Source organism: Antechinus flavipes, chromosome 5 (genome assembly GCF_016432865.1).
Source record: "Antechinus flavipes isolate AdamAnt ecotype Samford, QLD, Australia chromosome 5, AdamAnt_v2, whole genome shotgun sequence".
Taxonomy (NCBI): Eukaryota; Metazoa; Chordata; class Mammalia; order Dasyuromorphia; family Dasyuridae; genus Antechinus; species Antechinus flavipes.
In genome coordinates, this window is record NC_067402.1 from 102,608,304 (window position 1) to 102,632,971 (window position 24,668).

General features: G+C 34.2%; 1 protein-coding gene across 1 annotated transcript; it reads right to left on the reverse strand.

Moving 5' to 3' along the window:
* Nucleotides 1-5,875: 5,875 nt before the first annotated feature.
* On the reverse strand, nucleotides 5,876-23,263 carry RAB19 (RAB19, member RAS oncogene family). Its single transcript, XM_051963546.1, has 3 exons — nucleotides 21,233-23,263; nucleotides 12,533-12,716; nucleotides 5,876-7,361 (listed from the first exon to the last, which is right to left on the reverse strand). Exons 1-3 carry the CDS (start codon nucleotides 21,431-21,433, stop codon nucleotides 7,093-7,095), a joined length of 654 nt encoding a protein of 217 aa, XP_051819506.1. The 5' UTR covers nucleotides 21,434-23,263; the 3' UTR covers nucleotides 5,876-7,092.
* Between the last annotated feature and the right edge of the window lie 1,405 nt (nucleotides 23,264-24,668).

A 24,668-nucleotide genomic window follows, 5' to 3' on the forward strand; every position in this document is an offset into this window, starting at 1 on the left:
CTGAGAATGTTACTACATCTGTAAAGACCTAGATATGGATAATTTCATCCAGAATTTCCAAAGAGAAATTGTGGGTTGGGGTGGGGAGGATGGAGGGACGAGACACACAAAAGTGATTTGTGGGAAACCCTGAACATTGAACCTGGTACTTTGTAAGACCAGAGCTTGTGATTCTGGGACACAGGTTACACCATGTATGGCAAACTTTCTATTTACTTCCTGCTGCTCCTGAAAAGTCCCTGTAGGATTGTGATCAATTGCTCCTTTTTTCAGCTACTCAGCAAGAGGTGGGAAAGCAAACACTGTATAAAGGAGAATACAAGAGTACCTTTCTCCCTCTTAGCTCAGCATTATCCCAATATCTAGTTTGTGAAAACAAGACTTGTCTTTCCTGGGCTGATACTTCAGTATGAAGCCAAATCATTTAGAAGAATTCTACTTGTTTTCTGGTAGTCAAGAGCTCAATTTACCCATATGAATGGCCATTCCCAGAGAAGGCTTTTAAAAAATTTTTAATCATGTAGTTGACTAAAATATTTGTTTAATGGATACTATAAAAGCCTGGATTCTGTTATGGATCTATCATTCCTATGGGATCACAGGCTCTATTAAGTTCCTAAGTAATTACTAATTTCTGTTGAATAGAGCCCACTTTGCTTCTCATGGGAATTACCCGTTTAAGCAAATGTTTCACTCAACCTCGGGATAGGCTTTGAGGTATGCGGTGGAGCTCCATAAATGATGAAACAAATGGGCCCAAGGCAGGATAATGTGTCATAACTTAAGACCAATCAAAATGTATAATTATTTGCCCACCTTGTGGTTATTTCAATAACCATTCATCATGTCTATTATTCACCCACTCTCTTTCTCCCCATCACTACTCCCATTCACTTTCTCTCACCATTTCTGCCTTCCATCAACCTGTCTGCTCATTTACCATATCTAATGATTCTTTCTGCCTTAGTGGTTTGGTAATAAAAAATTTTCCTTCTCTGCTTTGTTGAGGTAATCCTCTTACAGTCAAATTTCCTACCTCATCATTTCTTTTGCTGTCCTTTAGCTACTTATGTCTCCCATATGTTTTCGGTGTCTTGAAGTCAAACAGCAGGCCCAGACAGGATGTCTGGAGATGTCAGTCCCTGGGAGTCTGAAGTAATTAATGTGCTGTATCACTAAGATCCAGGGCATAGGTCAGGGAAGCTCCACACTTTTTGTCTAACAGACAAAAAACAATACACAGATCATGGTGGGATTTGATGGTGAATAGAGACTTATGGTAATTGATCAACATATTCTTTCCAGGAATGGTGATATTTATTTGATTATTTCTTCCCAGAGCAAGAGGTTGAAACCTAGGCATGAGAAAAATGAATCTGAGGTATAAATATAAATATATATATCCAAGACAATTACAATAGACTTGGGATGGAAAATGTCATCCACATCCAGAGAAAGAACTATGGTGACTAAATGTAGATTGAAGCATACTATTTTTAACTTTTTGTTTTGTTTTTTCTTTCTCATAGTTTTTCCCTTTTGTTCTGATTTTTCTTTCTGAATATGACTAATATGGAAATTTTTTTAAATGATTGTATATGTATAACATCAGTTTGCTATCTTGGGCAGGGAAGAGGCAAGAGAGGGAAGAAGAAAATTCAGAACTCAAAATCTTATAAAAATGAATGTTTAAAACTATCTTTACATATAATTGGAAAAATAAAATACTATTAAAATTTTTAAACAAAGAATCTGCTACTAATGAGCAATAGAAAATGCAAAGAACAAAGCAACAATTCTTGCTTTTTTAAGGAGGTCACATTCTCCTGCAAGAGGAATGCAGAGTTTATGACATATGTGTATAGATAACAAAAAATAAGATAATTTGATCACTGTACATTAAAACATGGAACGTCACAGATTTTTGTTATTGTAAATAGAATAAACATCTACAAAACATTTTTTTAAAAGGTAACTTAAAAAAGGACAAGTAGTGAGATTAGGACAGACTTTGAATAGGAAGTAGCATCTTTAAGGATGCTAGAGGTTTTAAAAGCTGGAAGTGAAGAAAGAGTACATTCTAGGAATAGGGAGAGTTTTTCTGAAAGCCAGATGATGACTTGTTGAATATAGGAATATAGATCTAGAGCTAACGATACCTCAGATGCCATTTAATTAAGTGGTCGATGAACAAGCATATATTAATACTTATTATGTATTCAAAACTGCTAAGCACTGGAGAAAGAAAAGAAAAGTAAAAATACTGTACCTCTCAAGCAGCTTATATTCTTTTTTTCCTTTTATTTTTTATTTTTTTATTTTTAACACATTGCTTTATGAATCATGTTGGGAGAGAAAAATCAGAACAAAAGGGAAAAACCATGGGAGAGATTAAAAAAAAAGAAGAAGAAATGAACATAGCATGTGTTGATTTACATTCAGTCTCCTTAGGTCTTTTTTGGATACAGATGGCATTTTCTGCCTAAATCACTGAATCACTGAGAAGAACTAAGTGTCACTGCAAATTCTTGTTGTTATTTTATTCAATGTATTCCTGGTTCTCCTTGTTTCACTAGCATCAGTTCATGTACATCTTTCCAGGCCTTTCTAAAATCAGTTGTTCATCATTTTTTATAAAATAATAATATTCTATTACCTTTATATACCACAATTTGTTCAGCCATTCCCCAATTGATGGGCATTTATTCATTTTCCAATTCTTTGCTGAATCAATATTTTATAAACAACTCATAAGGAGTAATCAATTTTTTCATAGATGATCCTAACACATTTCCTATATAAGCATTGCAATTGATCAGAGGCTGTTTTACACTTGATTATACTGACTGGTCGATTTAATAGACTACAGGTAGTCTCACTTAAATAAAATGTCAGGGTTTTAGAACCTTAACACTTACTTTAAAAGGGGCTTGGCAATTTGATTGATTTACTCAATAGACTTTCTCCTAACTCTAATTTTATACAGAGTAAATGGAAGATTTCCAATCCATCTTCTCATTTTATAGATGATGAAATTGAGACTCACAGATTACTTACCCAACGTGACACAGTAAGTAAGAACCAGAGATGGGATTCAAACCTAGTTACTTTGACATAGGAACTACCCCTTCTTCCACTGCACCACCTATAGAGATAGATTCTTTTATCTGTATGGTTTATACTATATGATTCCTGAGGTCTATTTCAACTCTAAAATTCTATGATTGAATGAAAGTGTGGAAGAGCCTCTGGAGAATGTTAATTTATAAAACAAACAAACAGAAAAAAAAAAAAAAAAAAAAAAAAAAAAACTTCAGCTTAAAAGAAAGTTTCCTCCATATCTGGAAAAATCTACAAGGCAAAATAATTTTGTTGTTTGGTTGCCTTCTAAACCAACTAGTCTGGACTTTAAAAAAAAAAAATCCATATTGATCACGTTTGAGAAGTTATGATTCCCCCTCTCCTGTCCTTCCCGGGGGAGCAAATTAGATCTTATCAGCATCAAAGTACTTGAAATAAATGTGCATCACCATGGAATGTCTCTTACTCAATATAATTCTTGTAGATCTATTTCTAATCCTAGTTTGAGAAGCTTTCTACTTAATCTTGCTTATTATTATCCTACCCCAATACAAGACTCCTCCTTAGTTATTTCAAATTAGTCTGTCCTGGTTTTTTTATGTCTCTGAGAAATTCAAACAATTCAACACACTTTCAGTCTCTACCTTCTTAAAGCACAGCCCAGAGCCTAACATTAACACTTATAATCATAATGACTGGCATTTATGTAGCAATTTAAAGTTAATACAGTATCTCATATGGGTGTCACAATCCTGGGAGGCAGCTGGCTACAGCTATTATCACCACTTTCAGGAAATTGAGGTTCAGAGAAGTTAAGTGATTTCCTTGTGAACATATTGCTATGAAATGTCAGAGCTAGAATTTATACTCAGACCATCTTCCTGCCATGATGTGGTATTCTAATTCTCATCCTTGGGTCCTGCACTACTGATTGGCAAGAGTTCATCATATCCACGTTTCTACCTCTTGCTCTAGGAACAAATAAACAAATATTACCATTCCTGGAAAGGATGTGTTTATCAATTACTTTAAGACTCTATTCTTCATCCCAGTGACTTATATTTGTTTTTTGTCTATTGAAATAGAATCTCCTTGAGGGCAAGTTTTGGCTTGCTTTTGTTTTTGTATCATTGGTGCCTACCATAGCATAGCATAGCACTTGCTGGAATGCAGTCAGCCCTTAATAAATATTTATTTACTTCATTTATACATTCATATTTGAACTCTAGTCTTCATGATTTCAAGTCCAATTGCTTCTGATAGCTAAAAGGGATCTTGATAGTAAAGTAATCCAACTTCCTCATTTTATAAATTAGTAAACTGAGACTCCATGTGGTTGACTTGCTCAACATCACTATGTGTGGTACGGCAAATCCAATTTACAAATGCTCGGAGATATCTCAAATGAAGAATAGAAATATTTGTTCTTAGCAACTTGCAAGAAGTGACCATTTCAGACTGGATTCCAGACCAGTCTAGAGAGGTTAATTTCCACAGAGATTGAAATGAGTTATATAGTAGTGACCACAAGAATAATGCTTGGAAGTAACATGAACATGTTAAATTTTGACTTGAATTTTATGATGGTCAGTTTTACAACTGTTTACCCTATTTCATTTCCCAGATAAATTTCAATCTATCTTAGTTAATGATTTTATAAGAAACCATATAATCCCCTCACAAAGAGATTTGTTTAGAGGTAAGTAATCCATTAAACTAGGAAAACCAAGGAGGCTTGGTTTACCTCAGACTTCTTCAACAAATAGAGATTATCCATTTTACAGATACCTTAGAACTAAGAAGTTAAGTAGAGATCCAGGAGATCAAATATTTCTACTAGAGGAGCAAGTCTTTGTTCTCCTTTCCAGAGTCTTAATGATTAACAGACCCTTGAAATTGGGTCTGGAATTATCAAGTGAGAGGTTTAAGTTTTGGGGTTCTTTTCTAAATGGTTTTCTTGGGAAGTCCTCAGTAGGAAGGCAATGAGAAATAGAGACAGATGGACAGATAATTGGTAGATTCATGGCATATTTATTTCATACCTCCTTGCCTGGTACTATGCCTGGGAATGCCCCTGGGTTAGGAAGTGAATGTGCTGAAAGGACCAGTGTTTGCTAATTTCAATCTTGTTCCATTTGTATATCTGTAAAAGGAAATAATCTGAAACTCTGCTCTTCTTTTAGGTATGTGTAAATATTAGACCTTCACCAGTACTGGCTTCTAAGTCATGGGTTTGGAAACAACTCTAGTCAGTGTTTTATCATTTCAGACTAACTGGAATCTGGTAGTTATAGAAAAACCATTGAAAATTTAGAGAAAAAAACAACATTCTCTTGTTTTCTATTATGGTGTGTGTGTGTGTGTGTGTGTGTGTGTGTGTGTTTTCTAGAAGATATCAAACCAAAATATATCACCTGAGAATGAGAAAAAACAATGAGCATCCCTGAACTAAAATATTTTAAGTTGTGCCAGAAATAATTACACACATATAATCTATATCAAATTGCTTGTCTTTTCCAAAAGAGTAAGGGAAGGAAAGAAAGAGAATACAGAACTAATTTTTTAAACATTAAAAAATTTTGTTGGAGCAGCTAGGTGGTGCAGTAGATAGAGCACCAGCCCTGAAATCAGGAATAACCTCAGACACTTAACACTTCCTAGCTGTGTGACCCTGGCACTTATCCCCAAATTGCCTCAGCAAAAATAAATAAATAAAAGTAAAAATTTTGTTTACATGTAATTGAGAAAAGTAAAATTAAAATTAAATGTAAGGGAAAAAAAGATATGCTACAAATTGTTTTGTTTGTTTGTTTTTAATGTTTATACTCGGACCAAAGATTCCATTGCTGGGAATATACCAGCCCCAAAGAGCTCAAAGGCACAAAGAAACAAAAATATTCAAAGTAGCACTTTTTATAGGAGCAAAAAAACCTGGAAATATGGTAGATGCATATTAATTGGAGCATGGCGAGTCATGTATCACAATATCAGTATAGTGGAATATTACTGGCCCATAAGAAGACTATGAAAAAACCTATAAAAAGAAGGAGATCAGGGAAACAATGACTACATTGATATAAACAGGAAAATGTCCAATAAAATGAAACTAATAAAATATACTCAGAAGACTTTTAATTCCAAAGGCAGGTACTCATAATCTTGTCATTTCTTGAGTTAGGTAGGTGTGGGGAGAACAAATGTGAAACAAGTTTGTGCTATTTAATGTTTTTAATTTCATATACACAAACTCCCCACTCTCCTCTAAAATAAAACAAACAAACAAACAAAACAGCTATTGTAAACCCAACTTGCAAGTGGATACAAACCAGTCTAAAGTATGCTTTCCATCCCTTCCTTTTTCTTGATATTCTGTTCTACTTTCCTCCAATCTATAGGTCCTTCCTTTTCTTTAACACTTAAGGAAAACATTGTGGCCAAAAGCCATATACAGGATTTGGCCAAGGCTAATGAAATGGAATCCCTCTCCATCTTTCTTGTTTCCCAACTCTAAACCTCATTTTAATAGAAAGACTAAGGAAAAAAGGTGACTTGTCTCTTGGAAAGAGGTGACTTGCCTTTTTACTTTTGGCCCTTAGAATCCTTAATTACCTTCAAAACTCCTCTTCAATACTGCCTTTAAAAAGAAGCCTTTCTTGATAGAATGTAAGGCATCTTGAAGGCAGAACCTATTTCATTTTTGTCTTCATATTCTCAACCCCTACCCCTGTGCTTGGAGCATAGTAAATATGTAATAAATACTTGTATTAAATTGAATTTCCTTCAGTTACTGGATATGACCTCAAAAAGTTTCTTTCTTTTTGTTGATACAGGAGGACAAAAGTAGTGCCATACACACTGGAAAGAAGCCTGGGCAATTGAAAGAGATCACAGAATATCCACTCCAATATCTAAAAGCCTACTACACTGGATAACGAGATTTCTGACTAATTTGGGTTTCAGAGATTGCCTCTCCAACAGCACACTCAACCTCTCCCTTTGTTCCATCCCCTTTTAACAATGGCAATGGTTTTTTGAACTTGGACTTGAAGCTATGAGAATAGGACTAGAATCTAAGAGGAGATTGTTCCGTGGACCCTCCCCATAAAAGTTCAGGTCATTCCTGGCAATTAATTCCTTCGCCATTAGCATGAACACTTCATCGATATTCTTGGACTCTTTAGCAGAAGTCTCCAAAACTGCAAGAAGGCCATGTTTCTCTGCAAGAGTGCAAGCATCTTCAAAAAGAACATGACGCTTATCCCACAGGTCAGCCTTGTTTCCTGAAATCAAAGATAAAGAAATAGAATACTGAGTAAAATAGCTCTATTTTTAAGAATAACACTTTAGTTCAACAAAATGTTCTATAGGTTAGGAAAAAATCTATTAAAAATAAATATCATAAACATTAAATAATTGGGGATTTGCCAAATCAATCCTAGTATAACAATACAATGCAATGTTATTGCTCCATAAGAAATTGGATATGAAGAATATAAAGAAATATGGAAATTTTATAGGAAGTGATAAAGATTGAAAAATGAAGCTAGATCATGGTCATTAATATAACAGTATTATAAAAGAGAATCTTAAAAGGTCAGTGTAGTTTTGTATATCTAGGCTGAAGGAGTGGAAAAGTAGAATATCTAATTATTTTTTGCATTTTCCATTCCCACCAGATAATCTCAGGATTTGAAGGGATTTCAGAAGCTATTAAGTTCAAGTTACGATTGGAGGCATCTTATCCTCCTATAGCTCTGAGAAGTCATCCAGTCTTCCCTTGAAGATTTCTATCAAAGAGGAATCCACTCCCTTTTTGTTGTTCAGTCATTTCTGACTCACTGTGACACAATTTGGTATTTTCTGATGAAAAAAATTTTTTCAACCTTAAATACTAGCCTGGGACACTTAAGTAACTTGGCAAGAATCAAATACTCAGTGGCAGGACTAAAAAGCAAATTTTCCTGACTCAGATTCTTTATCTGTAGCTCACTTAGGTGAGATTTATCATTGGTCTTTCTCCTTTGGGTCAATGATAATGTTCATCCTAGAGTGTGGCAGATCCATGCAATCATTTGTATTCTTAAAATATGGTCTGATCCCAGAACTGATTCTGGCATTCCAGATGTGTCCTGGACCATCAATGTGATTATAAAATGATAGATTTAAAGCTGGAAGAGACCTTAAAGGTCCCCAAGTTCAACCCCTTCATTATACAGATGAGGAAACTTAATCATCCTCTCAAACCACCTATAGACAGCACTTAGTAGAATTGGAATAATCAGATTCAAATTCCCATTCCTCAGCAAATCCAAATAATCCCTGATTTTCCCTTTTGATTCTTCTTTTTCTTTCCTCTAGACTAATGGTTGGGAGTTGTGGATGAGTTTCTGCTCCCCAGAGCCATAATATTCTTCATATTCAATTCAACCTCCTATTTCCTTGATTTCTTTCAGACCTCCACTAAAATCCCATCTTTTACAATAACTCTTTCTTGATCCTTCTTAATGCAATTACCTTAACTCAATTGTTTATCTCCAATTTACCCTGTACATATGTGTGTGTGTGTGTGTGTGTGTGTGTGTGTATAAAATATGGACATATTTGTTTTTATATCATCTCTTTTTAGTGGACTATGAGCTCTGTGAGAGCAAGACCTATCTTTTGCCTTTATTTGTATCCCCTAAGCATGGCATAGTCCCTGGCACATAGCCGGTACTTAATGAAGGCTTATTTTCTCTCCTGATTTCTGATAGAGTTCTGATAGAGATAGAAGCTTACATTTGTAGGAAATTGCTTTAACAGTATGTTGTGAAAGATGGTGACCACAGTAATGATTTTTTAATGTGCTAATAATAACCACATTTGTAAGAAATCACAAGTATGGGCTTTTCAGAGCAAGCTGTCCTGAGTCCCTATATATGGTCTCAGGAAAAGGGTTTCCTCTGTAAGGGAAGTGAGATGAATTGCAAAATAACATTCTAATCAAGTCTTTACATGAGATTAGAACTGAAAAAGATCTTAAGAATGTGTGTAAGATTAGAATGAAACAAGAAATGATACAGCTAATGCTTAAGGACAAAAGTAACCAGATTATACCCAGAATGTTATTTCTTTTTCATTTTATTAGTCCTATGGCTAAAATTTGGCTATTTGGATCATGGGGCCATAACCAAGTCAGCTTAAGGTATATAGTACTGACTAGAGTAAACATGAATTGAAGGCAAAGTGCCTCAGAGTGGAAAAACATATCTTGGATAATAAGCTCTCATTCCTATAACTATAAAGTGATCATAGTAATGTCATATTTGTTTCAGTGAGAAGTAGGAGAACTTGCATTTCAAACATATTAGTTTATTCTGTGTAGTTGAATTTTGTTTTTAATTCTTATTTTAAATTAAATTTAAAAACTAAAATATTAAAAAATATATTATGTATTTACAGCAAGAAAATAGATTCTTTGAGGTCAAAGATTGTTTCATTTGGATGACAATAGTTATTTAATAAGTGCTTACTTATTGTTAGTTATTAGGTTGATAGATATGTTTTAAGATGTTTAATTTATCATTTGAGGACAGATTATCTCCCTGCTTCTAGATTTCTGCTCTCCAATCTGTCTTTCTACTTAGATTTTTTTCTAAAGCATAGCACCACTCAGAAAGTTTGGTTGTTTTTTGTTTTCTCCAAAATAAAATACAAATTCCTCTTTTTCACAATTAAAGCCTTTTACAGTATGGCTCTAGCTTATCTTTCCAGAATGATTTCATAATATTCCATGTTCTAATCTCACAGACTATTAGCTTTTCCTGGTACGTGACGTAGCATCTCTCACTTTTACATGTATTATCCTATTCTCTATTCCCACACCTATCCCTGAAATTACTCTGTATTTTTACATATTTTTCATTTTACATATTGAATAATCCCATAAAATTCTTTTCTTTTTTCTTTTTTTTTCTTTTCTTTTCTTTTCTTTTTTTTTTTTTGCTGAGGCAATTGGGGTTAAGTGACTTGCCCAGAGTCACATAGCTAAGAAGTGTTAAGTATCTCAGACCAGATTTGAACTCAAGTCCTCCTCATTTCAGGGCTGGTGCAGACTCTATTTTCTTTTTCTGTCTCAACTCCAAGAGTAAATGTTAAGCTTCTTGAAGACAAGTATTATGTTTTACATTCTTGTATCCACCACAATACTTTGCACACACCAAATGCTCCATTAATCTTTTTTACTGAATGAATGAAACCCTTATTACCTCCAATGTTAAGTCAAATTAGCATTTTCTAAAATAGCTTCAAGGGAAGGCATATTTCACTTGCAGGCTACAGACTTCTTTCTTGCTATGTGTGACTACCTGCTAGAGCTACCCACGATGCAGTGCAATGATAGATAATTACTAAGTGCTTGCTGATAATTTTCTAGTTCATAATAAAAAATATTAAATTGAGAGGGTATTAAATCAATTCTATTCTCCAAATTTATTTTCCTCTTTAATTATATTTAGACACTTATAAGTTAACTTGTTCTCTCCTATACAGAGAGCAACCTAGTTTCATTAAACAAAGTCTGGATATACTAAAGAAAGGAGATTCCAACTCCAAAAGTCTGACCTCATGGGAGAATCTCCCAGCCTTCCAAATGAACATATTTAGTGCTGCTCTAGATCATATGGGGCCACAAAAACTGAAGAGCCCTCTCAAGAAATTTATGGCACAGGAAGGAGAAACAAGAGTTTGAGGTGTGATACAATAGAAAGTACACTTTAGGGAGAGTCGAGAATGTCAAAATGTTCCATGTGGGCAATGAGCACATAATTGAGGCAAGAGAAAGATCTACAGGATCCAGTTATCAGGGAATGATTCATGGGGAAAATATGACTGGAAGAGAGAGCTAAATAATGAGTTGTAAATTGCTTGAAGATTTGGGGAGCCTAGGTTTGACTCAATAGGGGAAATTGTGGCAAAATTGCTCTGGTGTTTCTATTTTAGTCCAGAGGATAATTTCTCTCTGGTGAATAGCTATGGTTATCTCATCTAGAACAGAGTTATAAGGCTTAAGGATTAGAATAATTTAAGCTCTATTAACAATGACTGATCAACTAATTATTTATTTATAAGTAGCAGTAACTTATTCTGAAGGTTCTAGCACCGTGCATCAATAGCAGCTACTACTGCAATATATTTGCATCATGATCTTTGAAATCTGTTTCCTTTGCTTCCTGTGTCTGTCTCATTTCCTTTTTCTGTCCCTTTCTTCTTTTTTTTTCTTTCTTCTTTTCTTGTTTTTTCTTTCTCTTCTACTTCCCTTTTTTTTGTCCCTTATTCCTTCATTCCTAGGATCTCTGCCTCTCTTTTTCATCTGGTTATGCATAATATGGAGTTAAAATATATGTTTGACATTTTTATCTATATTCCCTGTTAATCTGAAAAAAAGAGAGTATCCTACTTATGAACATTTTGCATTTCAGTAAGGAAAAAAAAAAGCAAGTCCAGTTGCTTCCTATTTTTTTTTTCCTTTTTGGTCAGTGACCCTTTGTATAAAGAAAGGGTCCTTCTGTATCCCAAAGAGACCATAAAAGCGGAGGAAGAATCCACATGTACAAAAATGTAGCAGCTCTTTTTGTGGTGGCAAGGAACTAGAAGTTGAGCAGATGCCCATAAATTGGGGAATAGCTGAATAAGTTATGGTATATGAATGTAATCGAATATTATTGTTCTATAATAAATGATGAATTGGCTGATTTCAGAAAAGCCTTATATGAACTTATATTGAGTGAAATGAGCAGAACTAGGAGAACACTGTACATAGTAACAGCAAGATTATGTAATGATCAGCTATGATAGACTTAGCTCTTCTCAGCAATACAATTCCAATACACTTGGAATGGAAAATACTATCTGTATCCAGAAAAAGAACTACGGACACTGAGAGAGGATTGAGGCATACTATTTCCACTTTTTTTTTCACTTTTTCTTTTCTTGCTTTTTCTGATTTTTTCATTCAGAAAATAACTAATATGGAAATATGTTTAAAAGGATTATATATGTATAACTGAATTCAGGTTGCTTGCTGTCCTGAGGAATGGGGAAGTAAGGGAGGGAAGGAGAAAAAATTTGGGAACTCAAAATCTTTTAAAAATTAATGTTGAAAACTATTTTTCCATGTAATTGGAAAAATAAGTTGAATTCAAAACAAAATGAAAAAAAAGTGTCTCCATCCCCTTTTTAAAACTTTGTGTTACTGGGCCTTAAGCTTAATTACTTTTGAGTTACCTTTACATACATTCACTATTTCCTGTCAATGAGCTCTTCCTGTTACACCAAAAAAAAGTTGTAATACACTGGTGAGTAACTAGTTTAATGGAATGTCCTTATCCTGATGCTTCATGAAATTTAACCTTTTTTTTTTTTTTTTTAAGTCTAACAGGGCGGATGATGTTAAAACTTTTAAGTACTGTACCAATAAGCATTATGACCAAATTCGCTGCCCCATATTTTTCTATTTCATGGATCCAGTGAGGAACAGATTCAAATGTAGACCGTCTTGTCAGGTCATAGGCAATGATGGCAGCATTTGCACTTCTATAGTAGCTCTGAGTAATTGTCCGAAATCGCTCTTGGCCAGCAGTGTCCCATATCTGCATCTGTTCAGGTAAGAAAAAGAGAGTAGCTAAATCAACCCAGCCTTACCACAGAACAAAGTCATAAGAACAAAGTTATAAGAAATCCTCCTAAAATCCCAAATCTCTAAGTGAACTGGCTCACTTACAAAAAAATTTTTGGCTTAAAAAAAATAATAATCATATTCTACTATGCTATTATTCTTATCTCTTTCGCTCACTCTAGAGAACTTTGTCTTATAACAAAGAATTAAAAAGCAGTTCAAGGAAACTAACTTATTTTAAAGGTCTGATAATATGTATAGGTATAGACAGTGCAAAAATGTGAGGATATATTAAAAAAACTACCCATATTAAATTATTATTAATTAAAAAAAACCCTATTGACTTTTCAGGATGATTTCAGCAAAATTTAGAAAGACCTTACATGAACTGATGCAAAATGAAGTAAGTAGAACAGGAGAATGTTGTACATAGTAACAGCAGTATTATAAGATGAATTGTAAATGACTTAACTATTATCAGAAATACAATGATCAGAGAAAGAACTAATGTTATTTGAATAGAGCCTGAAGCATACTATTTTTCACTTCCTTTCTTTCTCTCTTGCTTTTTAAAACATTTTTGTTTGTATCTCCTGATACAAAATGATTAATATGGAAATATTTTAAATGATTGCACTTGTGATAAGCTGTACTGTATCAGATTGCTTACCATCTCAGGGAATGGAGAAGAGAGGGAAGGAGTGATAGAATTTAAAAGCAAAAATTTTAAATAAACAAATACACATATACATATGTAAATATGTACATGTATGTGTGTGTGTATAAATTGTTTCAACATATAATTGGGGAGAGGAATATAATTTAAAAAAATTTTAATGATCCTGAAAAAAAATCTAAATAAATAAACTTGGATTTTCTACTATGAAAGAAAATGTTCTACCCTAATAATGTGTTCTATAGTCAATCACACTAGGTTATTTCACTATTTGAGCATGAAAATAATATAGCAAATTTAACCAACACTTATCTAGGAAACTGGATTTTGTGGTTTGAAAGGATTTTTGTATTGCCTTATGAAAACAGCAAGTTGGACCGGGATTTAAGCTTGAATAATTGAATGAGAAGCCTTGTGATAACAGTGGAAGGAATGGAGACTGAGAATTAGGAACTATGGAGCTCTATCTAGCCTGACATCTATTCCTAGCAGTTAAATTGCTTCTCCTTTCTGGATCTCAGTTTGCCTTTCTTTGCATCCCCAGTCCTTAGCACTAGCACATAGAAATTAATAAGTGTTCTTTATGTTGTGAAGGTTTTACCAGATTGCCGAAAGAATCCCTAACACATTGGGGGGGGGGGGGGGGGGGAGATTAAGTTCACATGTGCCTTCTCAAAGTACCTGGAAGGGAGTGGAGAGGAAGGAAGGGAGATAATCTGAAACTCAAAGCTTTAAAAACAAATGTTAAAAAATTGTTTTACATATAACTGGGAGAAAATATATATATATATATATATGTATATATATATATATATATACATATATATATATATATGTATGTATATTTGGTGAGGCATTTGGGGTTAAATGACTTGCCTGGGGTCACACAGCTAGTAAGTATTTGAACTCAGATATTATTTCAGACACTTAATACTACCTGTGTCACCCCAGGGCAAGTTACTTAACCCCATTTTCCTCACACACAAAAAAAAAAAAAAGAAAAAAGAAAGAAAGAAAGAAAAGAATAAAAAGAAAAATAAAAAATTAAGAACTTTCCACCTAAACTAAACATATTTTGATCCTAAGGACAGGTTTTCAAGTCTTCGGTAACTAATAGTCTGAGCTCTCATAAGCTCTAAAAAATGTAGATCGCCTGACTACATTTAAATGATTAATAAGACTAAAAACTAATTCACAGTTCTGAAGCAGCAAGGTGGCACTAGGTGGATTTTTAAAATAATTTTTTGAGTTTCAATTTTTTTTTCACTCCCTCACATCCGCCTTCCCAAAGACGGCAAACAAACTGATTTGGGTTATACATGTGCAATGATGTCAATGTATTTCCAAATTTGTCATGTTATAAAAGATGAAAAAGAACAAAAGGGAAAAGTCACAAAAAACAAAAAAGGTCAAAATTGTATGCTTTGATCTTCATTCAGACTCCAAAGTTCTTTCTCTGGATGTGGATAGCATTTTCGATCATGAGTCTTTTAGAATTGCCTTGAATCATCTTATTGCTGAGAAGAGCTAAATCAATCATAGTTGATCATCGTACAATGTTGCTATTATGTGTATAATATGTTATACACATAACAGAACTCCTGGTTCTGTTCACTTTACTCAGCTTCAGTTCGTGTAAGTCTTTCCAGGTATTTCTGAAATCTGTCTGCTCATTATTTCTTATTGCACAATAGTACTTCATAACATTCATATTCCACAATTTGTTTAGCCATTCCACAATTGATGGGCATTCCCTTAATTTCTAATTCTTTGCCACCATAAAAATATCTGCTATAAATATTTTTGTACATGTAGGTCCTTTCTCCTTTTTTATGGTCATTTTGGGATATAGACCTGGTAGTAGTATTGCTGAATTACAGGGTATGCAGTTTGATTGCTCTTGGGTATAGTTCCAAGTTGCTTTCCAGAAAGGTTGAATCAATTCACAACTATACCACAATTTCTGAAATTTCAATGTGAGTATTTATACCTCAGAAATCAATCACTGCTACAAATCAAGGCTTGCTTTATTGTTTTGTTCATTGTCCAAATACGAATATAATGGAGGACATATTAATAATGCAGTTTAAACTTAAAATATGTAGCATATTTAGCCTGTAATTAAATATTATTCTTATTAATTGTAACTATTATTTTACTAATTCCTGATTATACCTATTCCATTTTCAAGTCCAGGTATTCACATTTTATATTGGATTTCCTTGCCTGGATACTCTAAATAGTTTCCCTGATTTTTATCTCTCCCCATTCTAGCCCAATCTGCATATGGTTACCAGATTAGACATCCTTAAAGGCTTCTTTCATCAATCAAGACATTCACACTACTTATCAAAAACCTTTAAAGACATATCTAATCCCTTCTCCTCCTTTCCCACCTGACTTTCAACTTCTTCCACAACATCTTCACTTATCCAGTCTTATATATCCCATTTTCTTCTCCAACACATACCTTTGGCTTTATTTCCCAGAAAAACAGTTTCATTATTCCCATCTGGGTCTTGACTATTCCCCTTTTAAATGGCTGGCCTTCTTCCATTTACTTTTCCCAATTTCAGATTCTACCTTTTAGCTCCCAATCCAAATCTAAAAAGCTTTCCAAACCAGACTAATGTTCACCTTTGCTAAACTTTTCTAGTGTTATGGGTTATACCATATAATTTAGAACTTGATTATATATGACTAAGGTTTCCTTCCAGTGAGTTTTTATCTATGCAAAGTGCAATTCTTCTAGACTAATAATCAGGAGAACTGGGTTTCATGTAACCTCAGCCAGCTACTTACCACCAATTTGACTTAAGGGAAGTCATTTAACCTCTTAGAATCCCAACTGCCCCATTTCTAAAAAGAAAATAGTAATATTTACATTGGCTACCTCTCTGAATTGTAAAGAAATACAACAATTAGCTACTAAGCAAAGTGACTTTGAAATAAGAGGTTCCTGCCTTAAAAATATACTACCCGGTCCTAAATCAAATCACTCAATAGCTCTGGGCCAAGTTTTTTTCTTCCTAGGCCAAAGAAAAAAAGAAGAAAATTGGACTAAATCAAGATTTCTTAAACTCATGACTCCTTTTTGCCTGAGAAATTTTAGGTAACCCCCGGCATATAAGTGTATAAAATAGGTATATAAATTAAACATTTTCTGGTAATCAAAATTTATTTTGAAATAATTCTTTGATAGACATATAATTTTACCATTTATTAAAGAGGAAAGCAAATTTGCATAACAGTGAAATGCTTATATTTGTTTATTTTTTCATAGGGAATTGAATCTATCTTTTACTGTTACCAAATTTTTCACAATTCCCATATTTCATTATGCCATGATCAACAGTTTAAGAAGCTTTGGACTAAATTACCTCAAAGGGTCCTTATAATTTTTTATTATTGATATTATGTTACAAATCTTAAGGAGCTATCTAAATTTGTTATCATTATTTATTAAATACTTTTAAAAACGAATTTCAATTGTTTTACTGGTGCTTCAATCTATAGGTAGAAGCCTTTGGGAACTCATAAATATTGATTTGCCCAACCTCCAAGAATAGAAACCTAGAAAGAGAAAGCTAAAGAGCAACTTAATTAGGATTTTGCTAATAAAGGCTTTTTGTTGGGAATGGGTGGGGGTGGATTTGAGCAGTTATTCTTATAGTCTATTTCCTACTGAACCACAGAAAATGAGCTTAACTGAAAGCAGGAAAATTGTGGCTCCATATAAGGAAGAACTGCTTCATGAAACATACTACTCTATGTAAAGCATTAAACAATAGAAGCATTCATTTAAAACTTGCAGAGCCTTTAGAAGACATTGTATGACATCCCTTCATTTTACAAATAAGAAAACTAACGCCCCAAAATAATTTCTGTAATAAGCATAAGAACCAGCATTTGAATTTAGGTCCTTGACTCAGAATTAGTCATGTACCTCTTGGGCTTCCAAAAAAAAAAAAAATCTAATCCTCTGTTTCCTGAGATTCTCCCTCTTGTGTCTGCTCTCTAGTTTTCTGAATCACTCTGAGCTCAGTGTCTGGTCATTTTGACTTGGTTTTGGAAGTAGAGAAAGTTACTAGTGTGATGTTACTTGCCAAATCTAAAGGTCTTTTCTCAATCCCCATCCTTCTTGATCTCTTTTTCTCTCTAGATTTTCTTCTTTTATTGTTAGGTTTCTTTGATCTTGCTATCTGATCAATTCTTCTCCAGTTTCTATGGATGACTCTTCCTCCAAGTCAATGATGGTGATGATGGCTCGGTGCTGGGCCCTCTTTTCCCTCTGTACTATTTTACTTGGTGATCTCATCAGTTCCTATGGATTTAATTATCATCTCTTATATATTTATAAAGGTCATTCTTGTTTCTTCAGAGCAGTAACACATCACTAAATGCCTCCTGATGATTTCAAACTGGCTGACCCATAGGTATCTCAAGCTCAGCATGTTTTTTTTTTTTTTTAAGTTGACATGTTCAAAAGAAAACTCATTATATTTCACTACCTTTTTCTGGACTTGCCTATTTTTGTCAATAGCTTTCTGCCAGGTTCCTGGGTTTACAACCTTGGAGCTGTCCAGGATTCCTTACTATCCTTCAATTTCCATATCAAATTACTTTCCAAATCTTGTCAATCTGTTTCCCCAACATCTCTTGTCAATCTGTTTCCCCAATATTCTCTTAGCTCAATTTATGCAGCCCTTGACCTTGTGTGGGACCTAATTACCACTTAACTAGTACTGTTTCAGCAGCTTTCTCACTAGACCCAACTTTCTTCTTTATCTAATTTATCTTCCATAAAGATGCCAAAGTGAAATTTCTAAAGTACAGGGGTTACCACATCACTCTGCTGAATAAATTCCAGTGGCTTCCCCTAGAATTGAATGTAGAGTGTTCTATTTACCATTTTAAGCTCTCTAAAACCTCATACCAACCACCTTCCCAGCCTTATTATACTTCTCTTATGAACCCTACAGTTTAGACAAACTGATCTTGCTGTATCTTATGCATGACTCCCTATCTCCTGACTCTATAATTTTGTATATGATATTCACATCCTTCTTTCTTCACTCACCTTCTCAGAATCCACAAAATCCTTTGCTGAGCTTATCATCTCCCCATTTCCACCTCCAAAACTTCACACACACATATACACATGTATCCATTGTTTCCCCTATAAATTCTAAGCTTCTTGAGAAAATGTACTGTTTCATTCTTTTATATCTTTAGTGCCCGGCATAGAATAATCAATCAATAAATGGTTGCCAATGGATTGATTAATTGATTGAACTAGGGGGTTAGGAAAAATTTCATGAGTTGAGTCTTCAAAGATGAGGAAAGATCACAGATCCTGAATCGAGCGACAGCAAGGACAAAGGCACAAAGCTGGAAATGGAATGGCAATTTGGGGCAACAGGTTATAGGACAATCTGGTTGTAATAGCAACAGTTAAGGGAAGTAAAAAGAAATGTCAGGAAGTGAGTGAGAACCCAAGACAAAGAATTCACACAGAACTTACAGGTTTGCAAAGTTCTTATCTTACTGGGTCTTTAAAACAATCAGTTTAGGTAGGTGTTATCATGATCCCCATTTTTCAGATGTCGAAATTGAGGCTTAAGTGATTTAATCAGTCACACAAATGAATCTAAGACAACAGATTCAAACTTAGGTTTTCCTGACTCCAAGTCCAACATTGTGGACATTCTAGGCTGAGGATTTTGTGGTTTCACTTAAAAGCAGTGCTGTAAATTGGACAAGCCATTCAGCAAATGATTTGGAACTATGTCCAAAAAGTTACTAAAAATTTGTACACTCTTGACCCAGCAATATAGTTATTATGTCCATCTACCTCAAAGAGATTAAAGAAATAGTCAAAGAATCATAAACACAAAAATATTAATGACAGCTTTTTTTTTTTTTTTTGGCAGTAGCAAAGAACTAGAGATGAAGTTGGTACCCATCAAATGGGGAGTGATTCAATAAATTATGATATGTGAATATCCTGGAATATTACTGCATCATAAGAAATTATGGAAAGAATGGTTTGAGAGGAATCTGGGGAGATTTGTATGAATGAATACTAAGTGAAGTGAGCAGAACCAGAGAACAATTTCTACAAAAACAAGTTTGAAAGACTTAAGAACTCTTTTGAATGCAATGACTAACTAAAAGTCTAATATAATGGTTCTCAAAGTCTGGTCGAGGGCATCCTCGGAATCTCTGAAATCCTTTCAGAGAATCTACAAATTCATAATTGGTTTTTATTTTTAATGTGATCAATATCTATAACTATAACCTACATAAATAAAAACTCTTTGGACAGATCCTCAATCATTTTTAATAGGATAAAGATATTGAAAACAAAAGTTTGAGGACCACTGGTCTAGTAGATGAGTGGGAAAGTATGTTACTTCCAAGATGCAGAATAAGACATATATTTTTAGATGTGACCAATGGGAAAATTTATTTTGATTAATTAAATATATATATATGATGATCAACTGAGATGGACTTGGCTCTTTTCTTTTCTTTTTTTTTTTAATTTAATTTTATTTTATAATAACTTTTTATTGACAGAACCCATGCCAGGGTAATTTTTCTACAACATTATCCCTTGCACTCGGTTCTGTTCCGATTTTTCCCCTCCCTCCCTCCACCCCCTCCCCTAGATGGCAAGCAGTCCTATATATGTTAAATATGTTGCAGTATATCCCAGATACAATATATGTCTGCAGAACTGAACAGTTCTCTTGTTGCACCGGGAGAATTGGATTCAGAAGGTAAAAATAACCCGGGAAGAAAAACAAAAATGCAAATAGTTTACATTCATTTCCCAGTGTTCTTTCTTTGGGTGTAGCTGCTTCTGTCCATCATTTATCAATTGAAATTGAGTTAGGTCTCTTTGTCAAAGAAATCCACTTCTACCAGAATACATCCTCATAAAGTATTAAATATATTTCTTTAAAATGATTTCTTTTCCCCCAGTTGGGATTGAGTAAAGGAGGAAGAGAGTAGGGAGAGAGAAGCCAAAAAAAGAAAAGGAGGAAAGAAAGAAAAGAAAGTCATTGAAACATTTAATATAAAAAAATGTACAAAGAAGTACACAGAGAAAATCAGTAAGAATCACATTACAAGCAGGACAGTTTTGAAAGTTACATATCAAATTTATTATAGTCAAAAAGAAAAACAAGCTGTACATAATAGAGATTTGCATTTTCCTATTACAATCTTCTTTCTTATTCTACTATATATTTAGAAATATCCATGGTATTTGGTGTTTGTTAGGTTCTGAATTTTTTAAAAATTAAAAGCAATAGGGAACCACTGAAGATTCTTGAACAATGAAGTGACACAGTCTTACTTTTATTTTGGGAATATTAATTTGGTAGTTGTGTAGAGGACTGATTAGAGATAAGAGAGAGTGGAACAGGGAAACCAATTAGGAGGCTATTATAGGACTCCAGGTGAATGTTGAGGAAAGCATGAACTAAGTAGTTAACTGTGATCAAAGAAAAAGGGATGGAATGAGAGATGCTGAAGTACAACTGTAAGACTTGACAATCAGTTGTACTTGAGACATGGTAGGCAGAAAGAAGAGTTGAAGTGGAATCTACAGTTGAAATCCTGGGGCATTGGGAAGAATAGTGATAATTTCAACACAATTAAAAAATTTAGAGGAGAATTAATGAGAATCTACCCAGTGCCTTTTTTATCTGGGGATAAAAGGAATGGCAATTTAGAACTCCAAGAACCTCTTGTTGGTAACAGAGCCAATCTTAATCTTGTGGGTCTCTCCTTTTATTTTATTCTCTTACCTTCACTTTTTTCCCATCCACCTCAAGAGTGCGCACAGTGAAGTCCACACCAATTGTGTTTTGCTGTGAGTCTGTATAAAGTCCAGATTTAAAGTGTTGCACCACACATGTCTTTCCCACATTTGAGTCCCCAATGAGGATGATCTTGAACAAATAGTCAAAAGTCTCATCTGGTGTCCTGATGAAACTGGAAAACTGCATGGTTCTTAGGGCTCAGTTGGGTCAAGGGAGACAAAAAGGAAAAATTTAGATTATAGGATACAATTGGATATTGAAATAGGATCTAGGAAAAATTGAATCCTTATTTAAATGTACTACTATATAATAGGCTATTATAGATATGAAATAATTTCACAGATTCCTCTAAGACAAAGACATTCTCACATCTCTCATTTGTCTTTAGTTTAGGGTCCCTTCATAATTCTGTACCCTCTATAGTTAATACTACTGACTGAAACCCTAATTATAGTAAAATCAATATAAATAAATTCCCACATACTAATATAAATAAATTGCCATAATTTAGATACCAAAAAACCTTAGAAAACATACTTGGAAGTAGGGGATATCTAGCAGCTAAGAGTAGCCCCAGTTTAGAAAATAAAATAATTTGTAAAATCTCCCAGAAGAGGATGATGGGAGGTTATGATCAGTACTGCCTCTTAAAACAATGAAAAGTAGTGGAGGAAAAAACAATTTTATAGGAAGCTGAGTGACATCCAACAAGATAAAAGTCATCCCTAGGGCATTTAAGGATAAAACTGAAAAGACAATGAATAGATTAAAAAAGAAAAAGCCTTGTAAAGATTTCTATCATTAACTTTTATCCATCAATGACATTGGAGGTACAATATTTGGACTCTATCATCACAGTTCCCATTGTGCTGTAGGAGGAAGTAGAAAACCTGAAAGAAAACAAAGATGGGAAAAGCAGCTGAACCAGACCAAGTATACACAGAAGAAGTCCCAGTTGGAAGATATACAATAATGAGCTCATTGAGGGATAGATTTTCAAAGTATTTGAAAGAGGGAAGGTCATGAAATTTGGTAAAAACAAAAACAATTGTTCCTTATTATTATTATTATTATTATTCTCCAAGGAAACAGAGAATATAATAGCCACTACTACTGACTTGTAGTCATTTTTCATTTTTAAAAAAATTCTTAAAATAATAATCTATGGGAGCAGCTAGATGGCACAGTGGATAGAGCACCAACCCTGAAGTCAGGAGGAACTGAATTCAAATCTGGTCTCAGACATTTAACACTTTCTAGCTGTGTGACTCTGGGCAAGTCACTTAATTCCAGTTGTCTCAGCAAAAATATATTCATAGATTATATATTAAAGCTTGTTGAAGGTATAAGAAAGAGAATAGGTAAACTTTTAGAAATATATACAATTTTAGGCCACATTTTAACAGTAATAAAACTGATCAAAAAGTATTGTGAATACAAGATCTCTCTGTGTCTATTATTTGTTCAGTATTTTTTTTTAAAGCACTTAACCAAATGATTGGTTATTTCTTGGAAACTGGAATCCATGTCCAATCTTTCAATAACTCATATATCTTGATTTCTTCCAATCTTGAAAAAAAGAACTGACTTTAGAATTAGACAACTCAGGTTGGGCAAAATAAAGTGCAAGGTCATCCAGTAAAGGTCATAGGAAGAAGAGATGAATGATAGTTCTTGGTGATATTTAAGGGCTACAAATCTAAGAGATAAGAAATATGAATAGGCAATATGTAATTCCCTGAAAAAGATATGAAAATTTGAATGAACAGTAAGTTAAATGAGTCATTAGTATCAGGATATCCAGGAATTTCACCAACTATACACTAGTTGCCTGGATCACAAATACCAAAAACAGTCAAACAGTCACTACTCTGATGGACATTCTATCTTTCAAATTGCAGAGTTGAATTCTCTGAATTTCTGCCCGTTAAAGGTCCAACTCAAATGTAACCTTTTCTTTCAAGACTTCTCTAATTCCCTTGCTTGCTAATAAAGTGCACGCGCGCACACACACACACACACACACACACACAAACACACACACACACACACCCCACTGCATATAATGCTTTTTTTCCCTTTTTTTTTTTCAATGATCATTTAATGGATGTAAATATTTTATAGCATGAAAGAACCAGGAAGACCTGGGTTCAAGTTCTATTTCTGACCAGTTTTCCTCGGGCAACTCTCTTAGTCTCTCAAGTAATACACTAAATGTAAATAGCAGAGCAGACAATTTGGCATTTCCTTACCCAAGTGGCTTAAACCAGAGAAATCATAGTTTATAATTCCTTTCTATTGTCTGTTAGATCTTTCTTTGTTGGAATCTTAACTTCCTACTAGAGTGAGTTACATGAGGAAAAGGACTATATCTAATCTAAAATTTTTATCAGCCCAACATCTAGTACTTGATAAATATTTGTGCCATTAAATGAAGGAGCACTTCATGCCTCTTTTCAGGAAGGTCAGAAATCAACCTATTACTCTCTTTTAGCTACAGCTAACCCATTCTTCTAAAAGATATATAAAACAAACATCCAGCTTTCCTTTTTCTCCATTTAAAAGTCAAAGAAAACCCTACCACTTCTGACTTCTTACCACAGGACCATGAACTGAAACCTCATTTGGCTTATCCCTCCCCTTCCCAGGTCTTTTCTAGGATTTCCAAAAAACAACTCTCATCTTCTCTTTCAAGAAAAAAATTCCCCTCCCCTAAATCCAACCCCAACCTCCCCCCAAACCCATCAACTCTAACCCAGCAAGCAATGTAATTGTCTATTCTACCACTACTTCCTCCTCCATTCTATCTTCTGCCTCCTTCATTTTCTAGGTCACCTGCTGCTTACCTGTTTTTTCTCACCTGTGCCAGCAGGTAAATGATTTTTCTTTTGTTTTCTTTCCTTGCCCTTAACCTCCCCCTTCCACCTCCTGTTTCATTGCTTGGTGGGAACTGTAGTTCTATCCCCCAGGTGGCAGCTACAGAAAGTGAAAGGAAAACTCAATCCCCATCCACCCAGCCCCCTTCTAGCTTGCAGTCAAATCCTTCTCTGTACCTATGAAGTAAAAGGCTCTAAACTATTTTCACAATGCTGAATGACAGCAGCTTTCCCACCAAATTTTTTTTTTGTCCACTGTGCAAAAACTAGAGTAAAAAAAAAAAAGTCAATTTACCCCAGTACCTACAAAACTACCTCTTGTTTCTTTTCTTTTTTCCACTCATATTTCCCTCCTGTACTGTTTTAGGGAGAGTGGGAAAGAATCAACATAGACGGTAGAGATTGAGATTTCTGTAGGAAGGTTTAAGAGATTGGGTTTGATCTGTGGAGACAAAACTATTTTGGAAAATTAATTGAAGAAGAGGAGGGGATGTCAGACAAAAAAACAAACAAACACCTGAGCTGAACTGGCAAAGACTTTATTT

Bases quoted from the DNA above. Each gene is read 5' to 3' on its own strand.
- RAB19 (XM_051963546.1), bottom strand. From the start codon at position 21,433: ATGCAGTTTTCCAGTTTCATCAGGACACCAGATGAGACTTTTGACTAT. The intron at 12,717-21,232 runs GTAAGAGAATAA...TTACCTGAACAG, and splicing joins TGGATGGGAAAAAAGTGAAG to ATGCAGATATGGGACACTGC. The intron at 7,362-12,532 runs GTACAGTACTTA...CTTTGATTTCAG, and splicing joins TTTGGTCATAATGCTTATTG to GAAACAAGGCTGACCTGTGG.